The sequence below is a fragment of the Zonotrichia albicollis genome, chromosome 1 (genome assembly GCF_047830755.1).
Source record: "Zonotrichia albicollis isolate bZonAlb1 chromosome 1, bZonAlb1.hap1, whole genome shotgun sequence".
Classification (NCBI taxonomy): Eukaryota; Metazoa; Chordata; class Aves; order Passeriformes; family Passerellidae; genus Zonotrichia; species Zonotrichia albicollis.
The window spans coordinates 54,587,973-54,610,511 of NC_133819.1; the positions used below are offsets into that span (position 1 = coordinate 54,587,973).

At 35.9% G+C, this 22,539-nt stretch overlaps 1 protein-coding gene across 6 annotated transcripts in view; it reads right to left on the minus strand.

Annotated features, from left to right (window-relative positions):
* POU6F2 (POU class 6 homeobox 2) overlaps positions 1–22,539 on the minus strand; it is a 313,133-nt gene that overhangs the window by 251,349 nt on the left and 39,245 nt on the right. For 5 of the 6 annotated variants that reach the window (XM_074541631.1, XM_026793432.2, XM_014267044.3 and 2 more), the window contains exon 2: positions 1,921–2,092. In XM_074541631.1, coding sequence (XP_074397732.1) covers positions 1,921–2,092 — 172 coding nt within the window. Of the gene's footprint in view, positions 1–1,920; positions 2,093–2,782; positions 3,002–22,539 lie in introns of those variants that run through there. The other variant, XM_074541629.1, reaches the window with a different exon arrangement.

Sequence of the window (22,539 nt, forward strand, 5' to 3'; positions counted from 1 at the left end):
TACCGAAGCAGCTGGACTATTTCACCTACTTTTGTTTACTTGGGAACATCTTTTTAGCAGTATAAGGATCAGACTAGCAAATATCTTACACTCACCAATAGAAAAAGCACAATATATGAATTTTGAGCTTTTTCACTTGTGCTTTTAGTGAGATAAATTATATTTTCAGCCCAGAAAGGAGCAAGATATGGTTACACATCATTTCTATATAACACACGACAACTCTAATGAAAGTGTCTGTGTATATTTCACTACCACTGTAGAACATCCAAATGACAAGGGCTCAAAAAATATCCTGCCTTTTATTAGAATACTTGCCTGATCGAAAAACAAACAGACATTTCACCATCCTGAAATTAAAAGCTCATTTTTTGCTTTCTATATGCCTGGCTGTATTTAATAGAGGGAACCTAAACATTTGAGCAAATAAAACATATAAACACAGCTGAAGATATTTATATTACTCTAGATAGCCTTTTGAATTTTAGACATTATAATTCTTTCCTGGATAAAATGGGCTAATAATTATTATATGCTTTTTGAACATTCAAACTGCTAATGGAAATTATGTTTTCCATGGAAACAAAGATTACTAAGAGGGTGCTTAAAAAAGGATGTGATATTCAGTAGCACTCATTACTGCAATCCAGAAATTAAATTTTAGGGGGTGTTTAATTATTATTTTTCCTGCATTTGTAGTGAAGTTATTTATTAAAACATTCTCTGCTGTATGTTTCAGTAATGTGTAAAGAATATTACAATATACAATTGCACGTGTTCTTTTGTTTTTAAAAAATATTGCAGCTCTTATTGTAGGTAGAATACTGAAATCTGAACACTGCTACAGATTTCCTTACAGATTATGAAATCAGAAGTTGAATCTTAGAAAATGGGCTCTCACCCCCTCTCCCTTAGAGCTGCATTCCCTTTAAACAAGACCTTTTTCCCTTTGACTTCCACCGATAGAATAATAAAAAATAAGTAAGTGCTCCATTTTATTAAGGTTTGTCTCAGGTCACAAACAGAAATAATTAAAAGGGACTTCTTCAGGAGTGTAGTCCTTCTAAACCCCAAATGTCACAACGTACCATACAGTGCTGCTACAGCTCAGACACCTATCAACATCTATCACTCAAGCACGCGCCTCAACAGCTCTGCTCCCTTTTCTGATTAGAGATCAGAGTTGCTTGAGTTGGCTTACAGGGTGTCATCCGTTTGAATGACAGATGTCTGTGTTGGAGTGCCACTCTCACTGCTTTTGTTTTGATTGTGAAATGTTACACTTATCTGGCACAATTTAGACTATTCCAAAATGAATAAAAAATCAAAAGGTAATCTATCTTTCCACGGGCTTGAGGAGGAATATTTAATTTCTAATTTAAATTCCAAAAACATTAGCTCCACGTGCAATACCCTTGCTAGGCTTTGTTTACTCAGCGTGAAGTGTTTTCTACAAGAATCTTTCAGTTCTCTTCAGTCAGATTTATTTTTACCATTAAAAAATTTCAACTTTTCAGTTTAATCAAGCCTCGGAAAAAGCTGGTAGCATGTGCAACACACCAGCACCTACCAGAATAATTGTTAAAGTACTCCAAGAAAATGATACACACACACACACACACACACACGCAGGCACAATTTTATGTTAGAGTCCATGGTTCAAAATATTCATAAAACATCTGCAACTTGCACTAAATACGTCCATTGTTAACAAAAGTTTTCAGGACTGATGCTGTCATTCTGGTAACCAGTTGCAATAGGAGCAGAGGACTCTGTGCCTGCATGCTCCAAGCTACTCTTTCCTACTTACAAGAAAATTGAGCAAGGAAAAAAAAAAAAAAAAAAAAAAAAAAGAACAGGGGAAGATTGCTCTTCCGGACAACATGGTAGCAGTGAAATGAAATACCTAGACAGACTTACCGAAGAGCTTGCTGGGAGTGTCCTCGCTGTCATTTGATTCCACAGGCGCAAGCAAGGGCTCATTCAGCTCGTTGTCTGAAGTAGCTGCCTTGTCCTCACCTCTCAACTCTGCATTCATTTCACTCCTCAGTGACAGCAAGGGCTTACTGACTTGTCCAGCTATCATTGGATCCTAGGATGGGGGAAAAAAAGAGTGAGGGGAAAAAAAAGTGGCAGCTTTGGTGTGCGTATACTCTCTCTTCCACTCCCTCTCTCTCTCACACACACACACATACACACACACTCTCTCTCTCTCTCTTATCTCTGGCTGCTCCTGCTGTTATTGCTGGCTGCAGTCAAGTGAAGAGCTATTACAGATCCAATGAGTTTTCCATTACTCCCCACCCTATTAAAGCTCAACTAGCATGTGAGAGATTCAGGATGCTTTGGAGAAAAACTTCTATGAAAGCAACATAACCAACACAGCTTTAATTGTGGGATGTGCTTTTTTTTGTGTGTATGTTTTTACACCTCACCCTGCCCATAGCATAGTAAGAGAAGAAATTCCTATATGCTCCGATACCACAGAAGAGGAGCCCCCTGTGAGTGCTCCATAGTGATTTAAAGAGGCATCCTCAGCTGTATAACATTAACAAAATCAAATGCACAGTTTCCAGCATTACAGCATTTCTATGAAAATACACAGCATCAAATAGCCATTTCATTACATACTTTTAAAAGAGATACAATTTTCTTCTAACTCTTCCTGTCATTGGGATACTATGCTCCAAAAGTCCTTAAAGACACAAACACTGATGTTTCTTTTGAAAATAAAAAGCACAGAAAACATTTTCTAGAAGATAAAATTAGGGAAGATACTTACACATACAGTTTGCAATTATTCTTGTGTTTGCACCATTATATGCCCCATACAACATTACACATTTGTACACATCTAAATTTTTCCTTGATGATCAGAATCTGTTTTATCTTCTGCTCATTGAGGATATTTAGGGGTCAGGCATTATTTCCAAGCACACTCAGTTATTCCGTTTACAAAATAATAAGCATAATATCATGACAGCGCAGAAACCAGAGTAAAAAACGCTAAGAAAGAGAAAAAGAGCAAGTGACCTTGTTGATCTCTCTAGCAGCTATTTATTGCAAAGTTCATGCCTAAATGGTTCTTATGCAGAGAACAGGTGACCAGCGAGCAAGTAGGTTGGCTAGCATGTTCCCTCTGTCCCGTCCTCACATTGGTCGATGTTCGCCTGTGGGTTTTTTAATGTATTCATGTCTGAAAAGTGAATTTGATATGACACATGATAATCTATGAAAATGTTAATCAATACAAATAGTTTAAGCTGTCATCAAATGCTCTTCTTTAGTCAATACTCATACTGCCGAAAACAATGTCACTGTCACCAGGGCTCAATTTGCACAGCACTTAAATATTGGACTCTGTGCATCAATGCACTCCTCTTCAAATACTGTAGGTAAACACATTTTCTCCCTATTTAAGGCTGAAGCACTCAGCACGCATTTAGTTGAGCCGAATCCTCCCTTTTGAATACCTTGATAGGTCCACTGGAGGGCAAAATTAATACTTAATTGAATCTCACAGTCATCAAAATAATCAATACTTTTTTATTATTTATTCTTTACAGTCTGTTGACTGTTTCAAACCTCTGAGGGAATGGTGGAAAGGATTCATGGCTTTGAAACACTGTCATTTAACAAGGTAATTTTCAGTGGGGCATTAGGGGTTGTGAAACATATAATAAAACAAAAATGGAGGCTTATAATAGGAAGAAAGAAAAGAATTATATTTCTGCCATCTAACAAAACAGGATAAATAAAAAAAAGCAAGTGCAAGCAGGAGAGGGAGAAAGGAGGGGGAGAGGGAAAGAAAGACTGGCTTTTGAAGGGTTTTATCATATCAAGAGCAGAGCTGAGCTTTCATAATGCTGACATTTCTCATTCTGACAATCCTAAACAAGTGGAAAGGATGAGATCGCAGATATCATCTTTCATCACATTCCCCAGCTTAAGAACCAACATGACAGCTTCTCTTCCCTTTACACTGTTAATTACTAAATAAAATACTGCTCTCTGTCAGCATTAGATTATTGCAGATAGTAACCACAAACATTACTCCATTGTTTTGTTTTTTGCCTTTTTTTATACCAGTGATACCTACCTTGAACTCTTCAGAAAATAAATTAGGCTTGTGTCTACATATTGTAAATACATGAAACATAATCAATTTAATCAATTTGGTCAATCCATGTTATTGTCAGGCTAAATTGCTGGCAATTTATTAACATTTCATTTACTGTATTTATTAGGCAGCAACAACCTGAACATTTCTTAGATGTTTCTGGAGAGGAAACAAAAACCAACAGATTTCTTTTGCAGACACTGTAAAAACTCAGAGTTGCTTTGCCTCATACTCATAGTGCACTATGGACAGTCATTTACTGAGGCAAAAAATTTGTTTGCTTTCATATACTAAATAATGTATTTTAGCGGGTTTTGCAGCTAAAGGTCATTGTGAACACAAACAGCATTGTTTCAGTCTGTGCTGCTTCTCTCAGTTTCAGCTACTCAAAACTAACATCAAGATTAGTTACTAACATCCATAACAAATGTGAATCAGGACAAAATTTGACCTTTTTCATCAAAATTTGGGGAGGAAACTAATCATGTCCACAGGGAAAAACTCCTGATCTGAGGACTAACAGCAATTTAATGGAGTTAACGGAATCTGTAGGATTCTAGATTAAGTCTAAGTTGCCAGATTCTGAAATTGAATGTATGAAAAATGGGAGGAAAAATAATGTGGGAAGTGTGACAGTGCTAGGAGAAACCTCAGCCCTTCGATGACAGTGAATTCACAGCAACTTCAACAGAGCCAGGATTTTATTTGTTATGTATATCAATAATTTGGCCTCATCTGGAGTACTTTGTTCATTTCTGGTTAGCCCATCTAAGAAATATACATCAGAAAAATGTGTAGTAAAAATGATAAACTGATCTAAAGGACTGGAAGTGCTTACAGAAAAGTGTGACTAAGAATGAGCATGATCAAAGCATACAAGAAAATAAACAGCAGAGAGAAAATGTAGATCAGAAACGATTCACCCTAACTCATCTGAGGAGAAAAGGTGTCTCCACTGAAATGGGAAAAGGTCATAAATCTAATAATAATAAATTATATTTTTCCAAACAGTGGGTGGTGGAAAATCTGTTGAACTCATTGCTGCAAGGTATCACTGAGACCTGCACAGCAGTAAACATCAACATAGTCACTCACATGGCTGGGCATACTCTTAGCAGTGAATTTAAAACAGCTTTTCTAACACACAGGCAAGGACTATAAAAAGTGAATTATCATAAACTGCTGCCCCCTCCCTCGGGCAGCACAAGGACCTGTAGTTAGCCCCCAGACCAGTTCTCTTTGCCAGGTGACAAATGAACAACAACTTTCTCTATAAGCAGACAGATTAAATGCTCTCCAAATTTCTAGTCTACAAGAAGACTAAATAAATCATTTAATTGATGACTTAAGGAAAGGTATGTTTCCTTGAAAAACATATTAGAAATTGGACATTTTTAAACTTCAGGTTATGTCCAGGCCTTCAATTGCTTTCTGTGCTTAAAAACTTTCTGTTCTGCAGTGAATTATGCATGATTAAAGACTATTGTTTTTGCAAAACACATAATAAATTGTAATTGTAGTGCACAGCAAGTGGTCTAGTCCGCAAAATCCCTTGGTGATCAAAGGGTTTTTTCCTGTATTTCCTAATGGCCTCCCTAAAAAACAATCTGGAGTAGTTGCTATGACAGCTGCAGGCCCAGAAGCCCTCTCCTCTGCTTTTGCTCACCTACAAGTCCATCCCAGAGAGGACCCACAGACCTGGAGAGGATGACTTGAGGCAAGAAATTGTTTATACATCTTTAGTAGTTAATACTGTGAGGACCTGTTCTTCTGCACTGGATGTCTGTGGGCTTGACACTCAGCATTTGCTTTTTGGAAGGTGCTATAGGTCAGATTACACTTTGCACTGTAACACAGGCTCTTCTGTTCGCTGACAGCCACACAAAAGTTTCAGCTTTTCATATGCAAAACTGAAAAGTCTAAGAATGCTTAAAACCAGCAAGATGAACTTTGTCAAAAGGGTTTATATGCTTTAAGTAAGAGGCAAAGGCACATAATGCTTCAGAATTTCAGGGTTCAAGTTTTGAGAGGACTAAGGAATCACAATCCTCTTATTCAAAAGATAACTGTATATACACCACACGTAGTGACAAATTATACACACATCCCTTGCAGATACTCATATAACTTGTCATCTATTTCTTGTCCAACCAGCACTAGTACTTCCAGACTTGCCTGTTTCCTATGAGATCTCCCTGACAGCTTTGTGCTGCAAGTGGTCCTCCCTGCTGTGTCTCTCCCTTAAGGGGTGGCTTATACCTGCTGTAATTTAGTTACAGTGTCTGCTACACCAGTTTTCAGCCCTACCACTCCCAGACGGTTCAAACTGGCTGTTGGGCTTAATTTAACAGTAAAAATCCTGTGAATTTGCAAATGCAAATTACCATTCTGGCAACACACCCTCTTCTAAAAGCTAAAACTTTTACTTTTTTCTTATCTAAAGGACTGTACGAAGTACAGGACAACATTTTATCACTGTGTTAAAAGCTTTGCCTTTGCACTTTAGGGTAAAGGGGCAGTTTCTAAGCAAAACTATTTAATAATCAAAGACAGCTTTTAAAAGAAACTGTATAGAGTTTGTGTCAAACATGCCCTAGGCAGAAGTCTAAAAATGAATTACTTTCTTCCTTAATGTAGGACTTGGGTGATAATAGAGCTTCATAAAGGCTTCATGTACTGATTTAGCCAGTGGTCTAAATTTTGTACTTACTGCACCATAAACATTGTTGCTGTGAATGTAATTACTTTCTAAATTCTAGTTCAGAGAAAAAGTAAGATCCTCTGTTTTGCTTTATATTTTGCCCTTAGTTTGAAGTTAATTTGCACAGACTCTTTTCCGCCCTACCGCAGAAGTATTAGAAATCAATTTTCTGCTTTTCTTCAAAACATGAAATAAATCCTGCCTGAACCCGAACCCACACCCCCAATCATGATATTGCACAGACTTCAGTTTGGGACATACACAATTTGAGAGCAAACACAAAAATTCTACTAATAAACATAAAATTTACACTTTGTAATTACTTATTATTCCAATGACTGCTCTAAAAATTTATTCAAATTATAGCTTTTAAAATTTTTTAATCAAGATAGAGCACAATTAAAAACTTGGATAAAGCTGTTCTAAGATGTACCTTAGCTTAGTTTTTGTGTGAGGAATACATTAACAAGACTGTACTGGGAAAGGATTGGATTTCTTTTTTTTTTTTGTAAATGCCTGTGAGATTTAGGATTACCTTCTCCATTGGTCTTCTTATGAAAAAGTTTTCTTCCTTCATCTTATTGCTTCTAGAGGTATTAATTTTTTTCCATAAATAAAGGCCTCTTACAGACAATCTTCTTTGATTCTTTCTTCTTTTAACATTGTTGTATCTGCTGTCACTAATGCACTGATATTTCCATCCCAAGCTATCCACAGACTGGTTTATGCAAACTACTTTGAATCAACCTTTTGTCCCCTGCTAGCCTCTGACCATTTCTACCTGCTGGCTCTTATTTCCCTGGAAAAGTTTCAGGGAAAAAACTCATTTTCTTCACAGCCACCTCTACCACCACCTTTAGATGGATGTTTATAAGCAAAACAAGCAAGCTGATACAAGATCATTGATCTCTCATCACTACTTTCATCTTGAGCCTCTATTTATGTATGTATGTTTCTTACCTATATTATTCATATTCAGCTTACTAAAATCTTCTGTGTTACCTCACTTTCTCTTACAGCAAAAAAACTGATATGCCATCAGCTCATCTCACTCAATATGAATATTGTCCCCCCAAACAGTCTCTGGGGTTTTTTCAGCTAGAATTGTATTTATTCCCCTCATTAAATTCTCTGTAGCAGAAAAAGAAAGTTCTTCTTTTCTCCCTTTTCTCAATACTAGTGTGGCTTTGGACATTTTATTTTTCCAGTGATGTTCATTTTCACATGTTCATAATATAACTAATTAACAAATCAGTACTTCTTTATATACATTTTATTAATAAAACTGAACTAAAAAAATTTAATTTGGAAAGTCAGAAAAACTATCACTGCCCATGGTGCTTTATTTCACAGAAATATTCTTCTCAAGTTAAGCAGAAATTTTAAGACTGTCTCCTTCATTTATTTACTTAATTTTAAGTTCTTAGGAAATTGAACTCGTTCCTGCTAATTAGAATACAGATCTGACTGAAAAAAACAAGATTTACAGAAATTTATGAAGCTTTTAATTGTAGCTTGATGAATCTTAAAATATAATTATTATTTTTTTTAATTAAATTTTGAGTGGCAATGTCCCTTGATTTGCTGTGCCTTGAGATTGAGGTACTACAATGCGTTTTCAAATCATACCAAAAAAATCCCTCACTAAACTTTTTATCCCCTATTTCACTATTTTCCCTAATGATACTATTGCACATATTCTTACACCTATTAAGATCAAGATGAAAGGTTCACAAGAGAATTTCAGTTTGCTAATCAGGCTAGCTAGAGGCTGCAGGGAATAGGCACACAGAAGCTGCCTCATAGTAAATAGCTAGATTAACATTTATTTTACAATCAGTTTGGTTTATTGCTCTAAATGTACCCCAGCAATCATGCTGCAATCTCCAAAAAAGGAAGGAAGGGCAAAGAATGTTGGTTTCACCATAGAAAAAGTAAGGAACAGTAATTCATTGTAGGAGACATCTGCACCTCTGGTCCAGAAAAGCCATTTCTTGATCCTGCTGGCAAAGAAATGTGCACTAATGAATCCATACCTTGTGTTTTTCCTGACACACATGACACTTAGGGATCACTAATGCCAGAGTACACACAGCACAGAAGCTTTACTCTAAATGTTGCTTTAAAGTCTTAAAAGTGGACCTTAATGCTTCTGATACAATTATTAGTCTGATTTAAGGATCATAGTGCTCTTCTTGTTACAAGAGCTCTTGTTTATAATTTTGTACCAGTGTGAAGCTATTAAAAACTTTCCTTTATTAATTAGATAACAAGAGTTTTAATTTTGGCCTTGGTCTAATTATAATGATTCCACATTTGAATTACCTACTGCCTTACTGGAAAGGAGCTTGTCTATCTGTGGACATGTAGGAAACGTTTGTATGCATACACAGGTCAAGAGACAAGAGAAGCTACTATTCTGGGAAGCTACCACACTCCTCAGAACACATGATAGACAATAGCACACAGTCACTAGTAGAAATAACAAGTCCTGAGAGTGGTGAGAGAAATCAGCCTTCTTCTAGTTAAAGATTCTTGCAGTTGCACAAAACCTGACCCATTTTTTGAAAGCAGACAATCAGGCCCCAGAGATCAGGGTAGGGCAAAGGCAAAACAGGCAATTTTGACTGGGAACAACATGGTGGGATAAGCCTTCAATAGATTTTTCCCACTAATTTCATAGAATCATTTAGGTTGGAAAGGACCTTTAAAATCATCAAACCAAGAGATTTTCTACTTTTCTTTCATCTGGTTTTCTGAAAGAATGAGATGCTGTAAGAGAACAATTAAATCTCCAATTAGAGGATGGTCCTATCAGGAGCAAGACTTTGGTTCTTTCTTCATGTGAGTAATGGATGATTCCCAATGCTCTGTCAATTCTATTCTGAAGGAGCCATGTCGAGCATAAGAAAATATCCAGAAAATTTCAAGCCTGAAAGAATAACTAAAATTTTTATACTGTGGGGCCAACTTACCAGAAGACTTGGAAAAAAATTAGTATGAAGAGGAAAGCATTGTCTTCCATAAGAAAAAAAACAAAACAGGCAAAACAAAACAAAAAATTCTATAAAGGTATTCATTCATTACTCTTATGGAAAAAATAGCATTCTATCCTAGTGTAATACATTAGGTGTCTAACTGATCCCTGCTATAAAAAAACCCCAACCTTCTTGTTCACCCTGAAAATTATTTCATGTGGTGGTGTTTTAGTCTCCACACTGACCACATGAGAAGACATGAACCTGTATACCAAATTACAAGTTCTCTTTCATAAGCTTGCCAGTTTTATAACTTGTCTTTTTTCTTGTTTATTATTTGCTCAGTTTCTATTTTGAATAACCCTTAAAAACAAGGCCTCTCTTTCCAGATGATAATGCTACATGTGTTAAAAGATCCTTCTAGAACCTACAGTATGCTCTTATCATCATAATCCTTCTTCTCTCCATGAGAAGAGGCCATAACATCTTTGAAATTAAGAAACACAATAAAATACACCATGGCATACTTGAGTTAGTCTTTCCAAGGTGTAAAATTTCTTACTAAGATTTCTACCAAAATAGGTTGGCCTAACCAGAAATTTAGATATGGTATTATACGCAGTTTGTGTATATTTTCTTTTTTCAGCCTCTGTCAACCATGCACATGCTAGAAATTACTTTGGGTGAAAAAAATCAAAGCCAAAATTCAGCTAAAATTGCTTTCTTTTAAAAATCAGCACATCCAGAATCACACCAAAACCAAACTTACAATAGGTTTTGAATGTTGATCGGGTATGAGAGAGAAACTTGTCCAGGCTGCATAGAAGGGACTCAGAGTGATTCTGAAGCTCTCCTCTTAGTTAAACAAAATTAAATTTTACATAACATGTCAGGATTTTCATGATGTAAAACAAAGAAAACATTAACTTGAATTTTTGACGATCAGAGCACAGGTTAAACAGTAACCCAGCCCAGTGGTTAATTCAATTATTTGCATTTGGTCTAGGAAGACACAAATCAAGATTCATCTGTAGTCAGCCCTGGACTTGGCTACATGACGAAAGTGACTTCCTTTTTCAGTATGGATTCCTGCCTTAGCTCTCACCAGAAATTCTATCAAACACCCACAATGTAATACCTTCAAAAGAAACTTTGGTGAAATGGGTACAAATCCATTATAGCGCAATGAAGCAACATTTTCTAGTGAGAACATTTTCCTGAAGATTTTTAAAGTAATATTACTTTAGTTCCAGTTTCATCCAGATTTTTAATTGAATGCTACTTTTAAAATGGTTATAATTTATAATACAATACATGGTAATAACCTAGATCAGTTTGTAAGTTCAGTATCTATTTTTTGCAAATCTTTTAAAATCCTTCACAAATACAGTTAAAACACTGAAACAAATCATATGAAGCAAATTGTGATTTCACCAGAATATCACAATCAAAAATTGATGAAAATTCTTCAATCCAAAATTGTTCCTTTTTATCTTGAAGCAAGTCTGTTTTAACTTTTACTTGCTAAACAAGAGCAATATCTTCCCAAATCTGAATCCAAATTAGCATAGCTCAACCTCAATTATATATATTATGTGTTAATAAGTTAGTCTGCTCTTCATGGAGTATTTCATAATACAGCACATTTGAATTTCAGTGACAAGTATGGAAAATTATTTCTTTTCTGGCATTTCTACTCATATCATACTTTCTAGAGGTGGAGCTGCAGATTTTCTTTTATCTACTCCAAGCATAGAATAGAAAAGCAATGATGCCCATCTTTTGAAGAAACGGAAAGCCTCTCCTGATCTGAGGCTCACAGACTAAAATGTTATTTTCTCGTTTCCAAATACTAGAAAATGCACTGCAGCTTCCAGGTTAGGAGGAAGAATCCCAAATAGTTTTCCTATCATTCTTCTATGTTGAAATAATATGACAACAAAACCTGCTGCTACAGCTGCTAAACATACTTAATGATGCCACAAATACTGCAGATCAATAATGCAATGCTTTTTATATTTCCCAAGCCTTTCTCATTGATGAATGAGTGCAATTGTTTTTTTAATCATTAAAAAGATCTTCAGGGTTGCTTTTGTTCATACCAGGTCTTCATCAGCACCTGGGTACCATATATTTCTTTTCATATTTTAGACCACAGCATATTAATTTCTAATTAAATGTATTACTAATTTAACATGCCTTCAATTATCACAAAGCTTCATATTTCTAATGTAATTTGCATAAGGACTTAAAGAGCAAAGGGTGCTTCACCTTTTTATCACTGATCTTAATGTGCTGGAAGTTGCAGGTATACTTATAAACCCCTCAAAATAGGGAGTGTCACCTAAGGTAGGAAGGATGTGTCACTCACCATACACAGCAACAGCGTCATGTGTGGGACATATGGGAGGATCTCTCCAATACAAAGCAGTTTTTTTGTTTAATGCTTTACAACAGGAAAACAGCAGAATATTTACCAATAATTTTAGCTGCAACTACGGTAACTGGGTTATCAATAAACAATGAATGAAGCATTTCCCAGATCTGCTGATATTTTCTTACATGAACAGTCCTGTTCTTTATTAGATACTGTCTGGCTGGGGGAGTTTTTGGAGGGTTTGTTGCTCTTTTAACAAAAAAAAATTGCCATACAATAATTTGCCATTGGCTCCCTATCGTTTCGTGAGGAAACTCCTTTGAAACAAACAATATTTTAAGGAAGAAAAAATCAGATCAGAGAGTAAATCAAAACAGGCAACTATAGCAACACATTGCTGCTAACACCTGGCTTGTGCAAACTGGCCAACATCACTGGGCCTAAAAGAGTAACTGTCCCTGCTCTGCTCAGAGAACAGTCACAAGTGCTGTTGATTTCCTTCTGTTATAACAGGAGAAAAATACTTCCAAAGATCCCATTATTATTTATGGCATGTATGTCTAATGTATCAATACCTATGCATGTAAATATTACATATATTAAAAAGATTTTAACAGGCCTGACTCCTTCCCAATGAAGCCTTTTGAATTGCTGCCACCTGCTTCAATAGGGACAAGCACATACTCAATTCTCCTAGTGAAAAATCACTGAGATCTATTTAAGGGCACTGATTTTCTCGTCATTGAAATCCATAACAATATATCAATAGGTATCCCTAAATGTAGTTTAGTTATTTAAAAAAAAATAGGACAACATAATCTCATAATACTATTTGTCTCAAATTAGTTTTTAACCTACTTTTTAACCTATTACAAACTTTATGTTTTTTTAAAAACAACTAATAAATATCATTTTTGAAAATAAAAGTTTCCTTAAATTATTATTTAAAAACATGGCATAATTTGCACTTTTTTTAGTTTATATGCACAACCCATGCACAAATATGCAGATCATTACTATAACTGCTTTGGTAACATTAGCGTCTCAAAAATGAATATTAATAAGCCATTAATAACTTCAGAGTGATTAAAAATACAAAAATAGAGTAATAAAATGCAGAATATGAGTTTTGATCACAATCTCACCATTTTTGTTCATTATAAATTATTTTCATGTGTCAGTCCAAATGGAAATTGATACTGTGTGTTTGGAATTTCTATTTGGAGAAAGTATCCTTGCTTTGTACTTAAAGGAAAAGTTAATTCCTATGTCCATATTTATCATTAGTTTTCTGAACCTAGAGACTACATGTATTTATAGTTTGCAATACGCAAAACCAAAGAGCCACTTGGGATTCCTGCAGCAAGCCTGAGTATACTAGCACAGCTGCAAGATCATTCAGTCCTCAAACCACCTTTGACCTTTCTGTTAGTCCTCTTATAACAAAAAATAGTCTTTCCTTTGTGGGAGAGGAAGTTTGCCATGGGATGCTTACAATAGGAGGGCTGGCCTCTTGGAGGCTCAGTTTTGCCACTGCAGCATTGCCAGGGAAGTCACCTAATCCCTATAGATTTTTTTAACCAATTTGCAAAGGAGAGAGCAGGGAAAGGGTGTCTATTTGGACTTTAAAGCCTTTCTGTAAAAACTTGCATAAATAATCTACCCTATCCCCACAGAATCTTTACTGAATTCTTTCTTGCTCGATGTTCTTCTATTGTTTAATAATATCTAACTTAGTTTCATTAAAACTAACTTTCCTCAAACTACACTCATAAACTTCTAATAATATTTACTGCTAGGACAATTTTCAGTATATTTAAGTGGACCATTAATAATTGCATCAATTTATTCCTTTTGTTAACCTACTCCTTTAGTGATTTACCTGCTTTCAATACCTAGAGATATCCATTTTCTCATGTGTTGAACAAATAATCTAGCAATGCAAACTTAACCAATTTATTACTTAAATCAAGAAAAATCCATCTCTCATTTCTTAACCTGACGGCACTTCTGATACATTTCACAGAGCTGCTGCAGCTCTTGATTGTGCCTGTCAAACTCAACACTGGTACAACTTCAAATGGTCTTCTAGGAGTAAAAGATCTCCTTGCTCTCTTGGTAATCAGACTGCTGCGTTGCATGCTCTCCATTCTCCCAGCCTAAGGAGCTCAAGAAAAATTAGGAAAGCAGATCTTCATTGCAGAGAAGGAAGGCAAGAAAATAAGACAGGGGTTAACATCTGCTGTGATCAGACCCTACCCTATTACATTACTTTGTCTTTTCTTCCTACCACTGCACTTTCCTCAGGAATATTCCCTTTCCCAGCAGTTATCAATACCCTTAAAGTCACAGTAGGTGGTTCTTATTTTTTAAACCTATTGAAGTGTTCTTCCAACACATTTATTTCTGCTTGTGGTTATAGCAGCTGTTCCCTCTTGAAGATTTGCACTGTTTTGGTGGGCTGTTACATCTAGCAGCCAAGCACCCATACAGCTACTCACTCGCTCCCCTTTCCCACAGGATGAGGAGAAAACAAACATAGGGAGATATTGCTTGTGTATCAATATAAAGACATTTTGATAAGGGAAACATAAGATGCATACGCAAACAAACCAAAATAAGGAAGTTTTAGCATTACTTCCCATTGACAAGCCAGGGCAGTGAAGCCTCACTGTGCATAACAGCTACCTGAAAAGATAAACACCATAGACAACAAATAACCCCAATTCCTCCTTCTTTCTCCCTGCTTTTAATGCTGAATACTACATCATATGCATGGAATACCCCTTTGGTCATTTGGGGTCAGATATCCCAGCAATATCATAGAATTGAACAATTTGGATTTGAAGAGACACTAAGATCATCTAGATCAGATTGCTCAGAGCTCCAGCTAACCTGGCCCTAAACATTTCCAGACATGGGGTATCCACAACTTCTCCGTGCAACATGTTCCGATGCCTCACCGCTCCCATGGTATAGAATTTTTTCCTGCTATCTGATCTAGGCCTATTCTCTTTCAGGTTGAAGCCATTTCCCCTTCTTCTATCACTACAAACCCTTGTAAATTATCTTTCTCCAGGGAGGTTTTACAGAGAGACTGTCCTTTCCCAGCTTCTTGCCTGTCTCTAACACAGACACTGTGCAAGCACTGTTCTGTGATAGCCAAAACACTGGGGTGTCATCAGTATTGTTTTAGCCACAAATCCAAACACAGCATCATATGTGCTGCTACAAAGCAATTTGCCTCCAGCCAGCCAGCCCCAGTAGTATGATTTAGATCTACAACTTAGGAAAATGCGTGGAGAACCCGCACAGCTGTGACATTGCTTGAGCTCCCTTTTCACGCAGACGGATAGCTCTGCTCAACCCACAGGCCTGACAGTCCCAGGTCATGTATCCTTGTTATCATCTGATTCCAACCTAAAACACTACTCTGAAGATTGCTGAAGAGAAATCTTGAAAAAATAAAAGCCTAAGCAAAGAGATTTAGGCAAGCACCAAATAAATATAAGTGGCCACATGTGGGGTAAGAAAAATTAAACCATCCCCCTTTTTTGCCCTTTTCTCTTTTGGTTTTAGACCAAACTCTTATTCACAGATTAAAATAAGCTTTCATATTTACTTTTACCCACATTTACTTCATTAATTTACTTTTTTGGTTAAGTATTTCTCAGCACTACAGTATCAGAATGCTTAATCACATACTTTGATCTCTGTTTTCATGCAAGCTAGAGTGTCCTCAGAATTCATGTGGATATTAAAATGTTCTCTTTTGCCATAAAACCAAGTTGGTAGGTGATTACTTCAATGTGACACCTTATATAAGCTTACCATCATGCCTTCACTTTAAGCATTGTAAGTCAATGAAATTATATTGCAGACATTGACAACACATACAATTTTGCCTGTTTGATATCCCATTACTGCAATAGCAGTAGCAATGGTTTTGGAAAAAGCTTTTTTTCCCCAATAAGCATGTGCTACCAATTTTGCGCTCACAAGTAGGGCATCTTCCTAGGGAGCACAATAAGGCCACTTAAGTGACTATCACAAAGTATTTGCTTGTTTCCAGGAGAATGTAAAGTAGTACACCCACAGGCCTACATAGAGGATTACTAGTAAAAGATAACCAGCATCTCCTACATGGAATCAAAACAACTTCTACACAAAATTGATTCACTTGTGCAGTCAAAATAGCAAAAACATTAAATGTTCTCAGACTTGATACTTAGCTAGGAAATGAGATCAGTTTTGTAGCGCCAAGATAGTGCACAAATATTACCTACGTAACTCACCAAAGTACAGCAGAAAAGACAAACTGTCGTCTTCACGTAAGTAACACTGTTGGGCTCAAAACTACCTCTTCATGTGGGAAGCCTAGGAATTCATAAGCTTTGAACTCAAAGGGAATAGGGAGAAATCCCAGTTTTAGACCACTGTGAGTATTAAGCATTGAATACCAATCTCATTCTATTTCAATTCCAAGTGTTGTATGGAACAGAAGTTAATAAAGGAAGGAAAAATCTGAAGCCACAATAAAATAAAATAAAACAATACACAAAACTAAACAAAAAACCACACATGGACTCCTTTTCGGTTTTCTAAGGTCATATATTCAGTGTGAAGGAACATTGACTTCTGTTCCATGTATCAGTTACAGCAAAACTACTGAGACACTATGCTATAACCCACTCAGAATAATCAGCAACTCACCAGGAATTGGGGTGCATTAACATGAATTGCATGCTTAAGCAGCAATTCCCTGGACTTCATCATATCAAAATCTGCCCTATCTAGTAGTTTAAAGCATTTATAATTTTAGAAGTCTCACACCCAGATGTACAAAGCTTTGATCAGGGAACTGTTCCCATCTCTACGTCATTTCCCAACTTGATTCCAGCAGAGCCACTGAGTAATAGAAGGAGGACAGACAATGTAACCATAAAAACAGTTGAACAAAGATCTACTGAACAGAGAAACATGTAACATGTAACACAGGAATGCACATTTGTGCACAGTTGTGGCGTCTTCTAATCTATATCACCAAAACTCTCTCACCTCAAACTTGCTCTGAGTCAGATAAATACTTTTTGCCCTATAATCTAGTGAAAAATTGTAAAACACTGCAACTGCACTGACAATGAAGGTAAAAGTTAAAGAACATATTGGTTTGTGTTTATTTTCCTCTTCACAAGTAAGTTAAATATTTGCTGGGTTTCCCTCTAAATGTCTCTACAGCCTTAACTTAGGATCTCACTGTCAAAGGGGGTTCTCTCCTGCTTTGTATGTGATATTAACATCATTAGCAAGTTATGACCTCAGTAACACCCATTCTAAACCTTTTGCCTTCACTAGGATTCTTCAAGTGTAATTCAGCACTTCATTTAAGGCAATGAGATTGAAAAGGCAGACTAGAAAGTGGAACACTGTTTGTAACATTGTTGATGGCAATGCACAGCTGCGTCCCTTTTAGTATCCCAGTTGGAGTCATGGATACAATGGTAAAATCTGACTTTGTGTAGTATGCGTGCTCTGCGCAGCTTTACACTGGTACAACACTTTTAACAAAGGACAATAACGTGTATAGATATTTACCTAGAAAAGAACTTCAACTTGGAGCACAAAAATCATCATTTCACAGCAAAGTCACATTTTTATCTTCCTGTACTGCTTCAAATCCCATTGCTTTGTCTTGCACCATTTATTTGTAAGGAAAAAAACGAACAAACCACATACTAAACACCAGATTCTAAATACCAAAGAGGAAAATTTACACTAAACTTTAGGAAAATTTCCCAGGCAATTCCTGTTTGCAACTGAAAAGGGCAGGAGTAAAAACTCGTTACTAATATGCCTTCAGTTTCCTTGTAGCTCAAGAATATTTATTACCAACACTGAATATCCTTATATAATGTGAAAATATTTAACATGCTAGAGTTTAAGTCTACCAAAAGAAATAAACTGTGAGCAAATAACGTTATAACTAAATATAGCTAGTCTAAGAGGAGTTCTTACTCTACATTCTCAACAACTTCTGGAGAGCATTCAGATCAGGTACTGTAATAAAACCCAATTTAAAAGGAGAAGATTCTCAAAGTGCTGAACAGCTATAATGGATCACCATCTTGGAAGAAAGGACTGAAAACCTTAAAAACAACAGACTTCAGCCTAGAGACTTCACTTATGTCAAATTTTGAAAGCTGGAGGTAAAGGCAAACACCAACAGCATGAGTGAAGACTAAACAAATTTGCCAGATGTGTCCTTTCCAGGAGAAAACTGGAGGAACTCTGACCTGTTCACAGTGACCGTGCTGCCATCCAGGGCAGTTCTCTTGAATTGGCATGAAGCAAAGACCTCCCTTCAATCAACATTGCAGACTCCAGTTCTCAGTGAGGCATACAAGTGATGTGGCAGTTGAATTCTGCAAGGTCCTGAGGTTTATCCACTCTTCCAAGCAAGCATTTTTGGCAGAATAGCTTCCAAGCATGTTTTTTAGTTTAGATTTTCAGAAAAGGGAATTAACTCCATACCAGGTTTGTGGGGAAGAATTATTGTTGGTCTACAAAATCCCCAAACCAATTAATAGCATGGGAAGAAGTGAGGAAACAGCTTTCAATAAAGTGTTCAAGACAGTCTGAGATTTTTTTTGGATGGTAACCTGAGAGACATGGGCATCTTACTGAATCTAACCAAGAGGTCTAGTTAATGGAGAATTTCAGGAAATAAGATTGGCTTTCATAGCTTTCCTTTTTGGGCTTCTGTGGTGAATATTTCAGTTTTTAAAGGGAAGACAAAAGATGGAAGACTACATCCCTTCCATCTCATTCAGCAAGTAAAAGGAACTTAGAGACAAAATGGCAGAGATCATTTAGACCATAGGAGGAGGTAGAAATTGGACAGCATAGGAAAATGAGCTGTGGTCCTAAACCTGACCTGTACAATATATTTGATTAAGCCATGATTAAGGGGTGGATATATAGCTTATATTAAAAATTGTACATTAAAAATCAATAAATACAAAGTTTTCAATAATTTTACTAAATTCTTAATATAGATTTGCATGAATGGAATTCTTAAAACTGAAACATTTAATTTAAAAGGTAATAGGGGATGAATACTTTACTGATGAAACAAACAACACAAGTTACAGAAAACATTCCTACTCCATGCAGTGCATTAGTTTCAATAATCTCATTCTGTAGAATGGAGGATTGACATACTGAAATATCTATACTACTACTAATAGTTTATAGACTCTTAGCAGAAGTGTATCAAGTTGGTCAGATGAAAAAAACAAAGGGCATTGAATAATTATTTGGAATTCAAAGATGATAATACACGTATGCAATTACATCTTTTCCTCAAAAAGAAATCTTTTGTCTGCTTGTTGTCCACAGCCAATGCCACTGAAGACTCTAGAGAGATGGAGAAAGAATTCACTCTGGATGAGGACAATCAATCAAAATCTTCTCTGAAAGATATACCTTCAGAACAGATCAATAAAAGCTACATGTTGATCTAAATCAGTAGAATCATGAAGACAGCATCAAAATGATACATATGTACACATTAACTACTGCACATGTGTGTTTATTCAAATAGCAATTCTAAATAAAATTTTGAGTTTTGTTTTTATTGGTGCATGCACATACATAGGCTGACATTGACCAAGACCCTCTTACTGCTCTATCAACCTGAAATTCTGCAAGAGAAAGAAGCAGAGAAGTGAAATATTAATGGAAAGTGGGATTTTCCTTGCAATAGCCTCAATAAATATGTCGGTCAGAAGAAAAAAATAGGTCAAAAATAGAAAGCTTGTATCTCCAATATCAAAGAAAAGAATGTTTGTGTCAAATCTATTGGAGAAATTGCCATGAATGGTTTATCTGGGTGAAAATATGGTCCTTGTAATGCTGCTAAGATCAGCGAGACCTAGGATGATATGTTGAATAGGAGAGAATAGCAAAAAAATTTGCTTTTCAGGACCATTCATTAGTTAGTATAAAAAAGAAAATATATTAAATGTGAATATTACGTTGAAGTCCTTATAAGTTACATTCAATATTTTCCCAGTGTGCAAAATTTTTCATTTTAATTAATCTGTTTCCTCAGTTTTGGATCATTAGTATTTCTTTTCCTTGTGGTCCATATGCTCCTGCTATTCTATGTGCAGTTCATCTTTCAACCTTCCTCACTCAGAAAGATAAAGTAAAATGAAATATACAGCACATTTAAACCAGAGAATTGAAAAACCATCTTTTTATTAGCCTCATATGTAAGGCCTTATCAGGGAAGCATGCCTTAATTCACCACCTAATTCTGCAAAAATCTTTGCATAGAAACCCAGTTGCCTCTGCTCCTTCTTTTGCAAGCAGGAATTTTACTATAAACCTCAAAAACATTTTCATGAGTGAACACTTGAGAACTTAACCCTGTTGGGGGTGGCAGTAAAAATCAGCTGATGTCTCTGAGGAGGTCAAAAGAGGCTACATAGACTTAACTCAAAGACAGTTCTCTAAAGGGCAGCAGTCATTGGGTCTACTGCAAAACACATAATTTAACTCTCGGTGACTCATCAGTGAGAATCATGCCAGACCTCTTGTCCAAAAAAGGTACACACCTCAATAGTGGCTAAATAAAGGTAGTTGTTCTACGAATTAACAATTGAATTTTTATGTGCCATGGTTTTTCACCTTCCACTTTACTCAAGTGTGTCCACACAAAAATTATACAGATCTTGTGGTACTTTCTTTTCCATATGACTTTCCAATTTATCACAGTTGTGCTATTGTTTGAGTTTTATATAAGCTACATGCAATTGCTTACTCTTTCCATTAACTGCTAGAGACCTGTTTTCCAGTGCAATGTGCTTACTGCAATGGGCTTTTATTGTCAATATTTTCTTTTAAAAATTCCACTAATTAATTAACTTCTATATTTCATCAAAGAGACTTAACTAGAAAATGTTTAACACATCCTAGAATGCAACACTAAGGACCATTAAGAGACAAAGCTGAGGTGGAGGATGCTTATCTTTTCATTTTAATGAGAATAATAGAAGCTGAAGTGTCCTTACTCAAGGCATACATGAAAATACAAAAAAAAAAATTCAGGTAAACATAAATTCTGCTTGAATTGTAAATGACCCTTCTAGCAGAAATCAAATTAAGGCAGAGGCTTAAGTTGTCTTCTGTACACCTACTCTTCTTTGCAGCATTTTTCAGAATCCAGCAAACAAATTTAGACCTGAACTGTAAAAAACTACCATTTCTAATGATCTTCTCACAAAACTGCAATTACACTGTATTTAACATATTTATATGAAAAAGTCTGTCAAAGTCTTGGTTTGTTTCTGTGGTTTGAGATTGTTTGGGGATTGTGTTGATGGACTACACTTAATTTATTAACTGCCATTAAAAGGACATTTTTAATAATAGATTGAAAAATACAGTGGGTTGGGTTTGCTGCTTCCCCCTTTCATCCCTCATAGACACTGGAGGGCATTTACTTATGCAGCAATGTGGGAAAAAAGTCTAATTTCTCAACACTTCAATTTGTGAAATAGAATCTCAGAAAACACAGGCTATTTTATTTCTCTGAAATCTACTAAAAGAGAACTGCTGTGGGAGAGGGGCAGAAAAGTATTTAGCTATTTTAGCTTTTAAAACCATAAAATCAGATTGTTTAAATCCCAGATTCAAGTGGCTTTCTCATTTACAAAGCACAGTCCGATAGCTGACTTGCTTTGAAATTGAAAACAGTGTCAGGACATGGATCTGTTAGAGCAGTGTAAATTTGGAACAACTCCATCAACTTCAAAGTAGTTAAAATCATATACATTGGTGATTAGAAATTGGCCTATAATTTGCTTTAATTCCTTAACTATTTCAAAACAGAGATAAACCTCCTTCACATCAGTCAGTTATTTACTGTCACTAATGTTACAGCTATGTCAGACTCACTGATCACATTCTTCCTGATTGCTTCGCTCTTCCTACAGAGATAACTGTTTACAATAAAGGCAAAACAATGCATGATCTTTCACCTGCCTGGAAACTTTAAGGATAAAATTATCAAATTAATCCTATATCAATTATCTATTTACTACTCAGAAGAATGAAACTTCTACACCAAAGGCAGGTAAGAATTTGTTTTAATCTGTGGAAATGTGAATAATTTCTAACGAAATTAAGGAAATTACTATAATGAGTATAGAGGTCTAGAAAATTAATAGTAGAAAGTATTTTTTTTATAGAACAGATAAATCCCACATGATTTCGAACCAAATGATTAAGCAGTTCTCTAATCATATTTTAAGCATTATCTAAATGCCAGGCAATTACAACTCGACAGAAACAGAAT